Below are 17,422 nucleotides of genomic sequence, written 5' to 3' on the forward strand. Positions count from 1 at the left end.
CAAACTTTCAGACAGTTTTGCATCCTGAATGCCAATGACAATACTGTCCCTTATCAGTTCGTCTCTTAAGGATCCAAACTCACAATTTTCTGCCAGTGCATGTACAGTAGTAATGAAAGCTCCTATACTCACTCCTGCCTTTTGATTACGTCTGTTAAAACGTGCACATTCATAAATCACATTATGTTTGCTTACACAATGCCATGTGAATGCCATTTTCACTGTCTCACATGACTTTTTCTCCTCCTTTTTCTCCTCCTCTTCAGCTACATTACCGATGGTATAAATAAACGTATTAACCTGATATTCTTGTGACTTCTTGTCTAGGCCTGACGCAATTCTATAATGCTCAAAGTGTCGCATCCATTTGGGCCATTCCCATACACAAAAGAAATATATTTGAAATATATTTATTGGGCCAATTTCAAATATTTGCATATATTCCAAAATATATTCTGAAAATATATTTATAATATATTTCTTTTGTGTATGGGTTCACTCATATCGCTGAAATCAAACTTGCCTGGGGGCATCAGCAACGCCATCAGATGTGGCACACTTGCTGCTTCATACATTGTCACCTTTTGTCTTTTTATTTGTTCTGCTGTTTCTCACCAGCTCATCTGTCATCTCTACTGTCACCACCTCAAGACAAGTTTTTGTCCTTAAAACACTCTTGTGTGTTTTAATTTTATCCCTAGCCTCCATTGCTATTTCCAAAATGTAATTTTAGAGCAAGTAATGGAGGCTTGAGCCATTGATATGCAGTTATTAGAGGGAGGGGGGTAACTGACTGATTAAGGCATCAGCATCTCTAATAAAAGCAAAGCTGTTAGTTTAACTGCTTCAAGAACAGCAATGTTAAACCTTGCTACAGAGAAATGTCAAGAAGCTTTTTAAACAAATGTATTGATATAGTTTCTGTGCGCATTTACTTTTCATCACAGGAGTAATTTGAGGGTGGGACGGGTGGGACATGTCCCCACCACTTTTTTGAAATCCTGGTTGCAAGGATATACCTAATGCAAATGAAACATATCCAGTTTGATGTTAATTTGTCTTAAATAAGAGATGCTGGAAGGTGTTGTTTTTTAAATCATGCTGAGTGGTCCAGTGAGATACAGTGTTCTCTTTTGGCTCTAGCACACAATAGTATCCACACAGACGAGCGTGTCAACCTATCGCTTGTCAACCTAACGACGGCAGAATAGCCTTCGGATCATGGGCGACCCCTATAGACAGTTGGCACATCAACCGCCTAGAAATGATGGCAGTGAATTTGGCCTTCAAGAAGTTCCAGCCAGAACTCAGGGGTAATCATGTCCTGGTCCGTTCGGACAACAGGATGATGGTTGCCTTTATAAACCACCAAGGAAGTCTCAGGTCTCACCCTCTGCACAGACTGGTGAACCGTCTCCTCCTATGGGCACAGATACACCTCCGCTCAGTGAGGGCGGTTCACGTGCCGGGCTCCTTGAAGGAAAGAGTAGACATGCTGTCACGCAGCGGACTGCCCCCTGAGGCAGGTCATCAGTTGGGGTGCAAGATATATCGACTCAATATCGTTATCGCGATATCACGTTGCCCGATATTATATCGAAAGTCTAGCAATAATTATGCAATATTTTGTTTATGATGTGTCCCGTCCGACATGCACCTCTCTCAAAATACACCTCGCTTGGTAGCATTGCATTTCCCCCGACTCATTTCTGGTTCTGGTTTTCCTTCACTACAAACAACATGAAATCAAGGAGAGGGTTAACTTTTCATGCTACAGATTTCCCACAGTGGTCCGAAAGAACAGGGGAGACACTTTGTTTCTCTCAATATGACTCTAGAGTCGCTACTCGCTCCAAAGCTAATCGCCGTCACTCTCCCACTTCTCCCTCGCTCTACCACACAGTCCCCCCCCCCCCCCCCACACACACACACACAGACACTTGCCGGTTCGACGCACAGTCGCACACATCAGCGCACAAGTATAAACATCAGGCCACCTGGCCACTTCATTCGTTTTCTCAGATCGGATAGCTTTCTGATTTATCAAAACGATTCCATTTACACCTGGTAAAAAACACATAAATGTGTTTTTGCAAAATGGATATAAATCCAATCTTCAATTCCCGTGCTATATGCAGATTTAATGGAGTTCACGTCACCGAAAGCAACAGTTATGAGCTGCATTTTATTGATCATCAGCTAAAAATGTTAAAATCAAAGACCGCAATAAGAGAGAGCGCAACAGCCCTGGTAAGATCATTTCATTTCTTTTGTTTTAATGAAGATAATTGTGTGTTAAGCGTCTGCAACGTAGGCCTACTTTCACTTTGATATGCGATAGCGTTGGCTTGATGAATAGATGCTCAGCTGCTCATCTGCGGTGATGTGTGCTGCAGTAGTGTCGTCATATCTGACTATAACTAGTCAAGTCAAGTCAAGTCATCTTCATTTATATAGCGCTTTTAACAATGTAGATTGTTTCAAAGCAGCTTTACAGAGATAAGCGTATAATTTAAGGTAACAGAGATTGTTTCGGCTTTACAGCAGAGTTAAGTTATTTCCATCTAAAGTTAGTTTTGATTTATTTGCTTCCGTCGCAATGATCATTTGTTATTAAATTAGGGGCCGCTAAGACGACACCATTCCCTCTACACAGACTTTAAACGCGAACCTGTGAGAAACACTGATGGCGTTCACATGCGCATTTAGAATGGGTTCTATAGTTATGTGCGTTTGAATATATGCAGGTTTGGAATTCCCTACAAGCCAAGCCTAAACAAAGTACTTGTCTTTCCCTTTAAATTTTGATAAAGAATTTTATTTTATTTTGTTGCTTTGGGGTAGGAACGCGAAACGGATTTTCCCGACAACGCCTTATCTGTAGAGTGGTAGTGGGATCCTCCATAGGGAGAGACTAGTTGGCACTTCAGCACTGCGTTGTCATCGGTCCAGGCGAAGGTCCTTCATCAGATCTGGATACGGCCTGGATCCGGCAGGCTGCAGGAAAACCTCGGGATAAACACAGACACTAAAATTAGCGTAGATGCCATTCTTCTCATGATGTAACGAGTACATCAGGATTTTTGGTTCCCGGTTCCGGCTGACCTAATCTATGCAGCCTAACATTAAATTATAGAAGTCTATAATGTATTATGTGAAAGCTAGGTCAAAGAGATGTGTCTTTAATCTGGCTTTGAACTGACAGAGTGTGTCTGCTTCCCGGACAATGGTAGGAAGACTGTTCCAGAGTTTTGGTGCTAAATAGGAAAAGGATCTACCGCCAGCAGTCGATTTTGATATTCTAGGTATTATCAACTGGCCGGAATTTTGAGATCGCAATAGACGTGACGGACTATAATGCATTAAGAGCTCGCTCAAGTACTGCGGAGCTAAACCATTTAGTGCTTTGTAAGTGATCAGCAATATTTTAAAATTGATGCGATGTTTAATAGGGAGCCAATGCAGTTTTGACAGAACCGGGCTAATATGGTCATACTTCCTGGTTCTGGTAAGAACTCGAGCTGCTGCGTTTTGAACCAGCTGTAGTTTGTTTATTAAGCGTGCAGGGCAACCACCCAGTAGAGCATTACAATAATCTAGCCTTGAGGTCATGAACGCATGAACTAATTGTTCCGCATTTGTCAATGAGAGCATACGGCGTAATTTAGATATATTTTTAAGATGGAAAAATGCAGTTTTACAGATACTAGACACGTGACTTTCAAATGAAAGATTGGTATCAAAGAGCACACCCAGGTTCCTAACCGACGACGAAGACTTAACAGAGCAGCCATCGAGTGTTAGACAGTATTCTAGATTATTACGTGAGGAAGTTTTTTGTCCAATAATTAGAAACTCTGTTTTTTCAGAATTTAGAAGTAGGAAATTACAAGTCATCCAATTTTTTATATCCGCTATGCATTCCGTTAATTTTGTGAATTGATAAGTTTCGTTAGGTTTTGAAGAAATATAGAGCTGAGTATCATCGGCATAACAGTGAAAGCTAATGCCATGTTTCCTAATGATATCTCCTAAGGGTAGCATGTACAGAGTGAACAGCAACGGTCCTAGTACTGAGCCTTGTGGTACGCCATACTGAACTTGTGATCGATGAGACATCTCATCATTTACTGCTACAAACTGATAACGGTCAGATAAGTATGATTTAAACCATGCTAGTGCAATTCCACTAATGCCAACATAATGTTCTAATCTATTTAAAAGAACGTTGTGGTCAGTGGTGTCAAATGCAGCACTAAGATCGAGTAACGCCCGTTTCACACATACTCCGTGTGCAGTGCATATGCGGTGCGTGTTGCAGTGCGTATGCAGTGCAGGAGCAGCACGCGCAATAGTGCTTTCACATATGCTGCGTTTGCAGTGCGTAACTGATCCGCTGTTGTAGGCTATACCACAAATACATACTCACTATTTGTATTTCAAATACAGAAGTTAACAGCAACTTTTATTTAAAAAAAGTTTTTTGTCAGCATTGCGATTCTCTTTGTACACATAGGCTATACACTGTTTAATAGACGTATTCACGTTTAAACACAATTTAAACAACATATTATTAAATGCATTACTTCTATAATTATATATTAAGTTGCTCAAGCAAGTGGTAAAAATATTTTACCATGTAGGGTACTTATATTAAAATCGCATAGCCTACATTTTAAATTAAAACTTAAAATTGACAAAAACAGCAGACTCATACCCTTGCCTTTCTTTTGCATAATTTAAATCTTTATACAATAAATCTTGCATGTCACAAAGAACTTGTTTTTCCACCTCCATGAATGAGACAAGTGTTGTTCATTATGTCACCTTGTTGAGGTAAATTGTAGCTTTCCTTGCTTTACCCCGGTCTTAAAGTGAAAAAAAAAAGTATTTAAATACATTTATGTTGAGATTACTACATTTTATTTAATTAATCGCATTTATGGTGAAATTGCTACATTTTCAGTTCAATCGGTGTTCATTTTGACCACGAAACATGCGCTGTCACTTTAATTCAGCGCGTGCAGCACAGCAAAAATAGACTCGGTGCGGAAACGATCTCTTCACTGCTGTATACGCACCGCAACTGGAACGGATCGACGGACTGCAACCGCGTGCAGTGTGAAAGCTCTAACCTGTTAACATGGGTACGGAAAAAAATACGCACCGCATACGCACTGCAAACGGAGTATGTGTGAAACGGGCGTAACACTAATAGAGAGATACAACCACGATCGGATGATAAGAGCAAATCATTTGTGACTCTAATGAGAGCTGTCTCGGTACTATGGTACGGTCTAAATCCTGACTGGAAATCCTCGCAGATATCATTTCTTTCAAGAAAGGAACACAGTTGTGAGGATACTGCCTTTTCTAATATCTTTGACAGAAAAGGTAGATTCGAGATCGGCCTGTAATTGACTAATTTTGTAGGATCAAGTTGCGGTTTTTTAACAAGCGGTTTAATCATAGCCAGCTTAAAGTTTTTTGGTACGTATCCTAGAGACAAAGACGAATTAATGATATTAAGAAGAGGATCTATGACCTCTGGAAGTATTTCTTTCAGTAGCTTAGTTGGTATAGGGTCTAACATACATGTTGTAGATTTAGATGATTTAATGAGTTTAGTAAATTCTTCCTCTCCTATAGCAACGAATGAATCAAATTTTTCCTCAGGGAGACTACAATGCACTGCCTGATGCGATACTGTAGTAGACGGTTGCATAGTTATAATTTTGTCCCTGATATTATCAATCTTATAATTGAAGAAGTTCATAAAGTCATTACTGCTGTGTTGCTTGGAAACTTCTGGGCTTGAAGCTTTATTTTTCGTTAGTTTAGCCACCGTTTCAAATAAATACCTAGGATTATGTTTATTTTCTTCTAATAGGGTTGAAAAATAAGCAGATCTAGCAGCTTTTAAAGCCTCTCTGTAAGTAATCGAGCTCTCTTTCCATGAAATGCGAAATACCTCTAGTTTTGTTTTCTTCCAGTTGCGCTCCATTTTTCTAGCTGCTCTCTTAAGGGCCCGAGTGTGCTCATTGTACCACGGCGTTGGACTATTTTCTTTAATCTTCTTTAAGCGCAACGGAGCAACTGTGTCTAAAGTGCTGGAAAAGAGAGAGTTAAACGTTTCTGTTGTAATATCTAGTTCTTCTAAGCTATCTGAGATGCTGAGATGATGAAACTGATTAGGAAGATTATTAATAAAGCAATCTTTAGTAGCAGAAGTGATAGGTCTAACATATTTGTAACACGGAGTCGGCTTTGCAGCTTTGGCTAAATGAAGTTTACACGAGACTAGATAATGATCTGAGATGTCATCGCTCTGCTGCAGAATTTCAACGGCATCAACATCTATTCCGTGTGATAATATTAGATCTAGAGTATGATTACGACGATGAGTAGGTCCTGACACGTGTTGTCTAACTCCAATTGAATTTACAATGTCTTTAAATGCCAATCCCAATGCATCTTTTTTATTATCGATGTGTATATTAAAATCACCAACAATTAGTACTTTATCTGCAGTCAATATTAATTCTGATAGAAAGTCCGCAAATTCTTTGATAAAGTCAGTATGGTGCCCTGGTGGCCTGTATACAGTAGCCAACACAAATCTCAAACGTGATTTATCGTTTACACTATATATTTTTACATTAAGCACCAATGCTTCAAAAGAATTATATTTAAAACTTGATTTCTTAGTGGTTTTGAAACTATTACTATAAATTACAGCAACACCACCCCCTTTGCGTTTCAGACGAGGCTCATGTTTATAACAGTAATCTTGCGGGGTTGATTCATTTAAAGTAATGTAATCGTTTGGTTTTAGCCAGGTTTCTGTCAAACACAGCAAATCTAGGTTATTATCTGAAATCATATCGTTAACAACGAGTGCTTTTGAAGTAAGCGATCGAATATTCAGCAACCCAAGCTTTAGCATTTGCTCATCTGTAATATAGCTGTTTTTTATTTGTTGAACATCAATTAAATTTTTAACCTTAGATAGGTTTAAACGTTTTTTGGATTTCCAAATTCGGGGAACAGACACAGTCTCTATATGATGATAGCTAGGTGAAAGAGGCTCTATGTGATAGGATTTATCTGACCTTGGTGACGCGAGGCCGCTAGCAGACGGTCGGTTTAGCCAGTCTGTCTGCTTCCTGACCTGAGCCCCAGATTGTCATGTTTGAGCTCTAAGACTATGAGCCATAGACATGACATTATAACCTATAACACGCTCTCACACGTTTATTTTTTTAGCGTTTTTGGGAGGAGTAAAATGTACATGTGGTTTCAACAACCCAGACCTCCTCCTGAAGTGGTTTGAGCGATCAGATTCAAATCTGTCTCGAATGCGTTTCGGAGGGCATTTACTCCTGGTCTTTTCACGATCGGATAGCTATCCTATCACAGAAAACGCATGAAAGTGGCCAGGTGTAAACAGCCCCTTACATATGGCGAAACCTCTACCTGTGAGTTGCCTGGGAAAGTGCAAATTGCCTTCTAAATGTTACACGGTTGTTGATGGGCCCTGTTCTCATGACATTTTCTTTTTAATTTATTCATGTTGTACCAGTCCAATATGACTGTTAGTTGAAATAAACCTTGTGTTGTAAGAATGCGTTTTCCCATAACTTTTGTAATTTTACATATGTTTAAAAATATCGAAATGAATATCGATATCGCAATATTCATCATCGATATCGTAATATCACATTTTGTCAATATTGTGCAGGTACCACAACTCTGTGCAGGTACCACGCTGAAGCGCGCCAATATGGGAAAACTCCTTTTCTCGAGAATATTGAAGCCTTTATTTTAAAACGCAGTGCAGCTGCACAGTGCAGGCTGTCTAAGCGTGCTGATTGGCTGGGCTGCGGCAACTGCATGAGCCTATGGCGAAACAGCAAGGACGTGCAAACCTATCAGGGCACTGAAGCGCGCCAAAATGGGCATGGCTGCTGACTATATAAGCGGCCCATTTCGCCATAGGAATCAGATTTAATCTCCTTCAGCGAACGACGCATCTCTTCGCTGACTTCTCCGGACAAGAAGCCTCTCTCGCCGTTGAACAGCCCAACAGTGGAACGCAGCGATTTGCAGCAGCAACTCAGTGACCGGTGGCCTCCTGCTCAGCTTCCTGAACTCGACACCTCAACGCTGTTCGCCGTTTCCCTGTGGCCATCCGGCAGAGTATCTTTTCAAAATAAAAGCCTTTTCACAAAAAGAGCATTGTTTCAACGGCGTTGTTTCAAATGCTGCGCCCGGTCTGTATTTCATGCGGGGTCCCCCTTCATGTCACGGACGGGCACAGTGAGTGTGCTTCCTGCCTCGGCGCTGAACATGCCGAAGCTGCACTCACTCAGGGCAGCTGTTCTCATTGCGAGAACCTGCCGCTCTCCGCTTTGCGCTCGCGAGCCTTGGAGGAAGAAACGGCAGGGTCAGAGGATGAATGAGCGCTCAGAGGTGAGTGAGCTCACGCAGGGTCCATCCCCGCGTGCCTCACTCACTCCAGAGAGCGAGTCACCAGTTCTCTTCACGAAGACGGACCAGTGCCCCTCCCGCAAAGCAGCCGGCCTCGTCTCCTTTGGCGTATCAGTGGAGGATATGAATGACAGCTTGTCAGTGGCGGCGTCTGAGGGCGAGGATTGGTCGGGCTCAACTGTTGACCACGGCAGCGTCAGGGCAAGCGTCGACTCAGAGCTTCTCCGCATCCTCACCCGGGCTGTCGAAGAGCTGGATCTCTGAGCAGGAGGCCGCCGGCTTACGCTGGAAGAGCCTGCTAAAAGCCGCCTCGATGAATGGTTCCTGCCGGGGTGCCAACAGGTCCCTCGCCAGCGGCCAGCTCCATTTTTCCCTAAGGTCAATGAGGAGCTCACAAAGTCATGGCGCGTGCCCTACTTGGCCCGCCTGCATACTTCTACCTCAGCAACGCTCTCAACACTTAGCGGTGCGGAGGAAAAGGGGCATAAGAAACTTTCCCCCCTGGAAGAAGCGGTGGCTGCCCATCTTTGCCCTCCCACTGCCGTTGGATGGAGGTCTAAGGCGGCACATCCTTCTAAGCTATGCAGGACGACTTTAGTTCTCGCCGGCCGAGCCTACGCTTCCGCTGGTCAAGCTGCTTCAGCCCTGCACACTATGGCGGTCCTCCAAGTTTTCCAGGCTAAACTCCTCCGTTCCTTGGATGAGTCACCAAGACAACCATCCAGGCTAATGGATGGAGTATGGCCAACCTGGTAGTGTTAGAGCGCCACCTGTGGCTTAACCTCACGGAGATTAAGGACGCAGACAGAACAGCTTTCCTGGACTCCCCGGTTTCCGCCTCTGGTCTCTTCTCTTCCATCTGTAAAAGGTTTTGCTGAGCGCTTCACTGAAGCACAGAAGTCTTCGCAGGCCATGCGACACTTCCTTCCCAAGCGCTCCAGCTCGGCTTCAGGTTGCCCCAAGAACGAGCCGACCCAACAGCCAGTCAAACCAGCACTGCCGGTCTCTCAGCCCCGCCCAGCAACTGAAACCAGCCAGCGCTTTGAGCCATCCAAGCATTTCCCAAATCCAAAGCACCAGGGTCCCCAGGCCCGAATTTACGCTGAACCCGGAGCCTCGGAAGCCGTCCTGATCCAGCAGAAGGGAAGAGAAAGGGGCCAGGTCTCGATGCGGCCGGACCACCCCTGAAAATAGCTTGTGTGCTTCTTCCAGTCCCCTCTTCAGCTCAGGCAGATGGAGATGTTCTGATTGCAAACAACAGGCCCGTTTCAATTTACGCACCCCTGCAAACAACCGATGTTTTAACAGCGACCCATATAAAGCACAAAATGAGCAGATTTCCTCTTCCAAACACCTGGGCGGTCGGGTCCCCGATACATGGTGGGCTGCCCCCAGACTTCATTCAACCCCTAGTTCCTCGAGTCAAGACCTGGGAAGCGATCCCCGACGTGTCAAAATGGGTATTGAGCACATAAAAAGAGGTTACTCGCTCCAATTCGCTCGCAGACCCTCGCATTTCCAGGCTGTGGTTGAAACATCGGTAATTAGCAACGTGTCTCACGTCCTCCGCAGCAAAAGGGGCTGTCGAGACAGTTCCCCGATCACTGAGGGAGTCAGGTTTTTACAGCCGTTGTTTCCTCGTTCCGAAAAAGGACGGCGGCTTCAGACCTATTTTAGATCTCAGACACCTGAACAAGGCCCTCATGGAACAGCCGTTCAGGATGCTGACGACCAAACAAATCCTTGCGCAAATTCGCCCGAGGGATTGGTATTTCTCAGTGGATCTGAAAGATGCTTACTTTACCTCCCATCACAGGCCATTCTTGAGATTCGCCTTCGAGGGGCGGGCCTATCAATACACAGTCCTGCCATTCGAACTGTCACTGGCACCCCGTACCTTTACGAAATGCAGGGATGCGGCTCTCTCCCCCCTGAGACAGCAGGGAATGCTCATTCTGAACTACCTCGACAACTGGCTTGTTCTGGCCCAGTCAGAGGCAGAGTCTCAGACTCACAAAACCTGGCTCCTCAGCCATCTAGAACGCCTTGGGCTCAGGATAAACTTCTCCAAAAGTGTACTGTCCCCCAGCCAGCGTATAACGTACCTGGGAACAGTTATCGACTCTGTTCAGATGAGAGTTTGGCTCACGCCAGACCGCTCTCTCTCTATTCAACAGCTAGCTGCTTCAAAGCGGGCTCCCTCACGTCCCTCAGAACATTTTAAAGGGCATTGGGCTAAGTACTCCAGCCAGGGTTACTGCGTATGCACCCCCTTCAGTGCTGGCTGAAACCGGCTAGTCCCAGCTCATGCATGGCGACTCGGCCGCTTACGTATCAGGGTAAACCATGGCTGTGTCAAAGCCCTGGCTCCTTGGACAGACACCACCTGGTACCAGTCTGGTGTAAGCATGGGTCTGGTTTCAAGGAGGAAGGTGATTTCAACAGACGTCTCCAACTTAGGTTGGGGAGCTCTGTACAAGGGCAGGCCTGCCCCTGGCCTCTGGTCGAGCTCGGAGAAGCGCCTATATATCAACTGCTTTGAAATAAAAGTGGCCTTTCTAGCTCTAAAAACCTTCCTCCCACACCTGGCAGGACACCATGTCTTGGTCCGGGAGGACAACATGGCAGTGGTGTCATACATAAATCACCAGGGCGGTCTCAGGTCATACAACCTGTACAATCTGTACACCATGGCCAAACAGCTCCTCTTATGGGCTCATGCCAACCTGCGCTTGCTCAGAGCAGCGCATGTACCGGCCATACTGAACCAGGGTGCAGATATGCTATCTCGAGACAACATTCCCCCAAGGAATGGTCTCTCCACCCTCAGACGGTTCTTTTGATTTGGAGTGTCTTCGGGAGGGCAGAGGTCGACCTCTTCGCCTTAGAAGACAACTCTCACTGTCCAATATTCTTTTCAAAGAGCAGGGATGTGCTGGCCCACGAGTCATCAAACGGATCAGGGAGAACAAGTGTGCAGTCCTCTTAATAGCCCCTCTCCGGCGGACCCAGACATGGCAGTTGCTAGAGACAGCTCCCTGGCCTATTCCGCTGAGGAAGGACCTCCTCACACAGGTGAACAGGACAATCTGGCACCCCCATCACGACTTGTGGGCCCTCCATGTATGGCCCCTCAACGGGTATTCAGGGACCTCCCGGAGAGAGTCCTAAACACCATTGCTGAGGCTAGAGCTAGACAAGACGTCTCTACACCCTTAAGTGGTCAGTGTTCACCGACTGGTGCTCAGCTCGAAACCAAGACCCTTATATGTGTGAAGTACCACTGGTACTTTCCTTTCTCCAAGGGCTGCTGGATGCGGGCCGGACCCCCTCCACACTCAAAGTGTATACGGCGGCCATAGCAGCCTTCCATGCTCTTGTGAAAGGCCAATCTTTAGGGAAAAGTGACCAGGAGGTGAGTGGGCCAGGGCCAAGAGGCTTAACCCGCCTCGACCTCCCTCTATCCCTGCTTGGGACCTATCTACGGTCCTCAGGGCTCTTAAGGGACCCCCTTTCGAGCCGCTTCAGTTGGCTGACTTAAAGCCACATTCGCTCAAGACCGCACTCCTGCTAGCCCTAGCATCAGTCAAGCGAGTAGGCGGTTTACAAGCACACTCAATGAACGCTTCCTGCCTTGAGTTTGGACCTAACGACTCCAGAGTCATCTTCAAACCGATTGGGCCCAACCATCTACATATTCCTTCGAGGGCCCAGACTCATCCGGTCCCCGTTGGATTCTGACTTTAGTTCTACTATAAGTCTCTGGCTTTTCAGCTCCAGGCGGTAGTTAGAGCAAAGTCATCAGCTAATAACACACCATTTTAAATGTGTTCCCATAGCGTATAGCTACGCAATACGATTGAACCGTTCTCGAAAGGGAACGTACTTGGTTACTAACGTAACCTTGGTTCCCTGAGAGATAAGGGAATGAGTATTGCGTAGCCGGCCGTGTTATTACGCTGCACGTCTAGGTCTGTCGCTTCAGATTTAACCTGATTCCTATGGCGTGCTTATATAGTCAGCAGCCACGCTCATTTTGGCGTGCGAGGCGCGAGCGAGGTGCGATAGGTTTGCGCGTCCTCGCTGTTTCGCCATAGGCTTGTGCAGTTGCCGCAGCATCAGCGTGCTTAGACAGCCTGCACTGTGCTTTCTGTGCATCTGCACTGTGTTTTAAAATAAAGGCTTCAATATTCTCAAGAAAAGGAGTTTTCCCATAGCGTATAGCTACGCAATACTCGTTCCCTTATCTCTCAGGGAACCGAGGTTATGTTAGTAACGAGTGCGTTTTTTCAAGCTGTTGCTTAGTAGGTTGCCCTCAACTAAAGATTTTTGTAGTTGACTGTTAGTCGTTCATTTAAGCGATTAGTTGACTAATCACACGTGTATATTAATAAGCCATAAATCATAATAATGAGCTTATTGTCTATACATAGCCTAATCAGCGCTCAAGCGCACGCATAAAGCCTGCCACAGCCCACGAGCAAAAGTAATAATTATGAATGTGTCGTGATAAAACAGCAAGGAGACTGTTAGAACATTTGAAGAATGTTTTCTGTGTTTTCGGCTGCAGAAATTAAGTCGACGATGCTGACTTGTCATCTCCGCAGAACAGTGCACGCACCTACATGCATGTTTCATAACATAATCTTAGAATATTTGTTTTTCATTTGAATTGGTTACTTTAAAAATAGACATTTCAAGCTTTCGATTTTTTTTTTCTTCGACTAACCGACTAATAAATTTTTAGGTCGACTAAGCCTCTTCTAGTCGACTAACACTTAGTCGACCATTAGGGGGAAGCCCTAGTGCTTAGCTCGGAAAATAGACCCCACCAAATGCAAAACTGTGTTATTTTTTCTGCAGAATATGCTGGACGCTGGGCATGCACCCTCCACACATTTAAAGTATATGTGGCAGCCATCGCGGCAAATCACACCCCGGTGGCCGGTCAATCAATTAGAAAACACGACCTGGTCGTTAATTTTTTCATGGGAGCTAGGAGGCTGAATCCTCCCTGCCTGTGTTCAGTACCGTCATGGGGCCTCTCCACAGTCCTTAGGCCCTACCTTTGCACCGCTCGAGACAACCGACCTTCGGTCCCTCTCAATTAAGACTGCCCTCTTGCTGCAGCGTCAATCAAGCGAGTTGGAGCTGTCTGTGGAACCTTCCTGCCTTGAGTTCGGTCCTAACGATTGTAAAGTGGTCCTCAGGCCTACGTGCCGAAAGTGCTTTCCACACGGTTCAGAATGCAGGGGATAGCACTGTCAGCTAGACCCCGAAGCCGCTGCCATTTGCGCCATTTGCGCCATTTAGAATTTCAGCCGCCGCCAGCCAATAATTTTGTAAGCCAAATTGAGCCGCCATCTGATAAAGTTTGGCTGAGCCGGCTAGAATTATTTGCATCAAATAATAATTCTATCACATAGAGACATACACACACAAAATATATAAACAATACACAAGATCTATTTTCCCACTGGATTCATTACAGCACAGTCTTGTGCTCGTTGCTACGATACACAGACTCACAGTGAATTGACGACCAATTAAAATTGCTCGTTTTCCGTACAGAAGAAGCGATGCATTTTTTTCTCGCACTGAGGTGAAATGGCGGAAAGAAGCAAGCAAGGTAATTTTGATCTCACTTCTCACATACTTTCCTAATTCCTACTTACTTTTTTTTTTAACTTAGGCCTACCCAGACTTTTGTTAAATCTTCAGGGCACGGTTGCACAAACACCTGAATCAAAGATTGATGTTATGAACCAAATATTCTGGAACGGAGAGATTTATAGCACTGAACGTGATATTACTGCAGTAACAAACCACCGTTTCCACTTTGCTAATTCACGACGCATGCTTCAGTGTACATTGAAGTGAAATGTGCAAAACTTTGTCCAAAATAATACTGATAACAGTGTGTGTTTATATTAACTATAAAGTTGAACAGCGAATTACTGTACATGTCATAAATATATGCATAACGTTACTCCGTGAAGTTTGACAAGTGTGCATTCTTACACAGCAGCAGGGACATTATTCACTAACGTTACAGTGGCTATTGAATGCGCCTAGCACTATAGCTAATATTACCAAATAGCTCAAGTAGGCTAGTTCTAGTTCTAAATCTTCACTTTAGGTGTTTTGTGCAACCGTTCTTGTAAGTAAGAATGCCTTTTTGTCAGGACTATAATGCCATTTTGTCATTGTGTCTGGACTAGTATTTTATGGATATTTTTGTTCTCTTTTAGGACGCGGAATTAACAAATATATCAGCACATCACGAACACATCTGCTTAAGGATTCTGGTGTGACATGGAGGCCTCACAGTGTTGATTCTGCTCGTAGCCTTCGTTCGCATTTTTGGACATATATGGGCGATCTGTATGTGAACAACAATCGCATTGATGACAAACTCTACGACAAACTCTACTGCAAACTCTGCTTTGAAGCAGAAATGACAAAAGAACATGGAATGCTGTCAAAAGTGTACAGCTTGGGAGAAAAAACATCAAGTGGAAACTTCCTTGCTCATGCCAAAGCTGCACACAAAGAGAGTACAATATTTCTCAAAGGACAATCAAGTAAACTGACTAACTGGATCCAAACTGTGCCGAAAGGAAGCCCAGCTACTTCCCAGTTTGATGTTAATCGCGACATCGTGTTGTGGCTGTGCCAGGACCTGCTCCCTTTTGAATTAATAGAAAAGGAAGGTTTTCAAGCATTCAACAAGAAAAATATTCATCTCAATTTGCCAACCAGCAGAGCCCTTGCAACAACAGCCCTGGCAGATGTCTACATGGGTTTGAAGTCCAAAGTCAAAGAACAACTGGCAGACATTGTCAGTGGTACTATAATGTTAGATGGCTGGACTGATGCTCATCATCGATACCCATATGTTGGTGTGAGAATCTGCACTGTAGATGCGAACTGGAATTTCCTTCTGTTTACACTTTGTGTTAAACCTGTAGAAAATCACACATCAGAAAACCTTACAGTGTTTGTAAGGGAATTACTCGAAGAATTCCTTCCCAAAGATAAAAATGTGTTGCTCTTTGACACAACAGATGGGGCAGCGAATATGATTAAGTTGTCCCGGTTACTGGGCCATGAGAGAGTAACATGCGTAGCACACTGTTTACACAACTTACTCATAACAGACACTCTTACCAAAATCCCTGAAGCACAAGCCTTAATTTCCCAATGCAAAGATATTGTCAGTGCACTGCACTTCAAGGCACATCTAATAGAGGAATTTGTGTTGGAGCAGAAAGAGGCAGACATATTTGCCAAGATTCAAGAAATTGATGCAGATTCCAATGATCCTATTGATGAAATGGATGATGCAGAGGATTGGCAGCTGGGAACTAAGAAATCAAAACAGGGCTCACAGACACACAAAACACTGAAGACCACAGTGCCAACACGTTGGAACAGTGTCCTCAACATGATCAGAAGCTTAGTCAGTATGGAGACAGAAGTCACTGAAATCCTGAAGAGGATAGGAAAGCCCTTGTTATGCCTCCTACCTGATGACATCAAGCTACTTTGTAACTTAGTTAGCTTTTTGGAAGACTTTGAGAAATTCACTCTCATTATAAGTGAAGTCAGTCCAAACCTGAGTGCCATACCACTAATCAGGGCTCGAATCAAGAAAATCTGTGCAGTGGCTCCCAGAGATCCACTACTAATGAAGAGAGTCAAAGAACGAATAGTGAAAAACATGGACAAACGAATCCCCATGTCAGATCTGGTTAGAGCCACCGCAGTGTTTGATCCAGCTGTCAGAGATATCACTATGACGAAAGATGAAAGCAGAGAGCTGCTGCAGAATCTCCATGAGAAACTGAACTCCTCCAGGTGACATTGATATTTCCGTGTACTTGCTAACCACTTACTTTTCTCATGGTTTTGATTTTAACAGCCATTTGCCTTATGCATATATTTCAATTTTCAGATTCAGTTCAACAGTGTTTGGGGTTGAAGATGAGAGGACAACTACTGATGGTGGTTCTGGAGGTCCTTCTGGTGGGAATGGTGACCACGATGGAGATGTGGGAGGAAGTGCGAAACGCCTGCGACTAGAATTATTAGCAGAGGCACAAGAAGATGCAGAAGCTCATTCTTCAAGTTCTATCCTTGACCAAGAGATAGATGCTTTTCTGGCAGTGAGAACAAGAGACCAAGGAACATTGGACTTTTGGCGAACCCATAGCAATACTTTCCCCACACTGTCCGCTATGGCCCGGTGCTACCTCTCCATTTCACCAGGTAGTGTGCCGGTAGAATGCATGTTTAGTTCCACTGGCCTACTGCTCAATGGCAAACGATCATCACTTGCTCCTTCAAGGTGTAATATGATAAGCTTCATCCATGATAATGCCAAGTTATTGTATACAACTTAGCCTACATACATTTAGCGTAAACACAACACATTGTAGGCTATTTGAAAATGTTTAGTAGCATACAGACTACAAAATAAATATGTACATATGTTGTGAAAGTAAAATCTGGTGTTTTCTTTATTACATTGTATTGCATTTTGTAGAAATATAGTGTAAGCCATGCATTGCTTGGAAATATTGAGATCTAGTAAATCCGTATAACATAGACATCTGTAGACATGAAGTGGCAGCTTCAGCCATTTGCAGCTATGAAAAGTTTGGCGGCTGCAGCAGCCATTTAGGTTTTGGCTGAGCCGGCTAGCCAGCCAATAACTTCATCAGCCAGCCATTATTCTCAAAACAAATGGATTCGGGCTGTACTGTCAGCTGTTCCGCTCACGGAGAACGAGTAGGCACCTCATCCACTCTGTCCCGTCAGTGCCCTTAGAGTGTATATTGAGCACTCTAGCCAATTTCGGCAATCAGAGCAGCTCTTTGTCAGCTTTGGAGGCAGCACTAAAGGGCTGCCGGTCTCGAAGCAAAGGATT

The 17,422-nt window shown here is 44.3% G+C and overlaps 1 protein-coding gene across 1 annotated transcript; it reads left to right on the forward strand.

The window, feature by feature from the left end:
• The first annotated feature begins 1,961 nt into the window (after nucleotides 1-1,961).
• LOC307165174 (uncharacterized protein) lies at nucleotides 1,962-16,995 on the forward strand. The gene is made up of 3 exons (XM_079882543.1): nucleotides 1,962-2,250; nucleotides 14,742-16,350; nucleotides 16,448-16,995. Exons 2-3 carry the CDS (start codon nucleotides 14,864-14,866, stop codon nucleotides 16,893-16,895), a joined length of 1,935 nt encoding a protein of 644 aa, XP_079738669.1. The 5' UTR covers nucleotides 1,962-2,250; nucleotides 14,742-14,863; the 3' UTR covers nucleotides 16,896-16,995.
• Nucleotides 16,996-17,422: the final 427 nt, after the last annotated feature.

This window comes from Squalius cephalus (assembly GCF_949319135.1).
Source record: "Squalius cephalus genome assembly, chromosome: 10".
NCBI classification, from domain to species: domain Eukaryota; kingdom Metazoa; phylum Chordata; class Actinopteri; order Cypriniformes; family Leuciscidae; genus Squalius; species Squalius cephalus.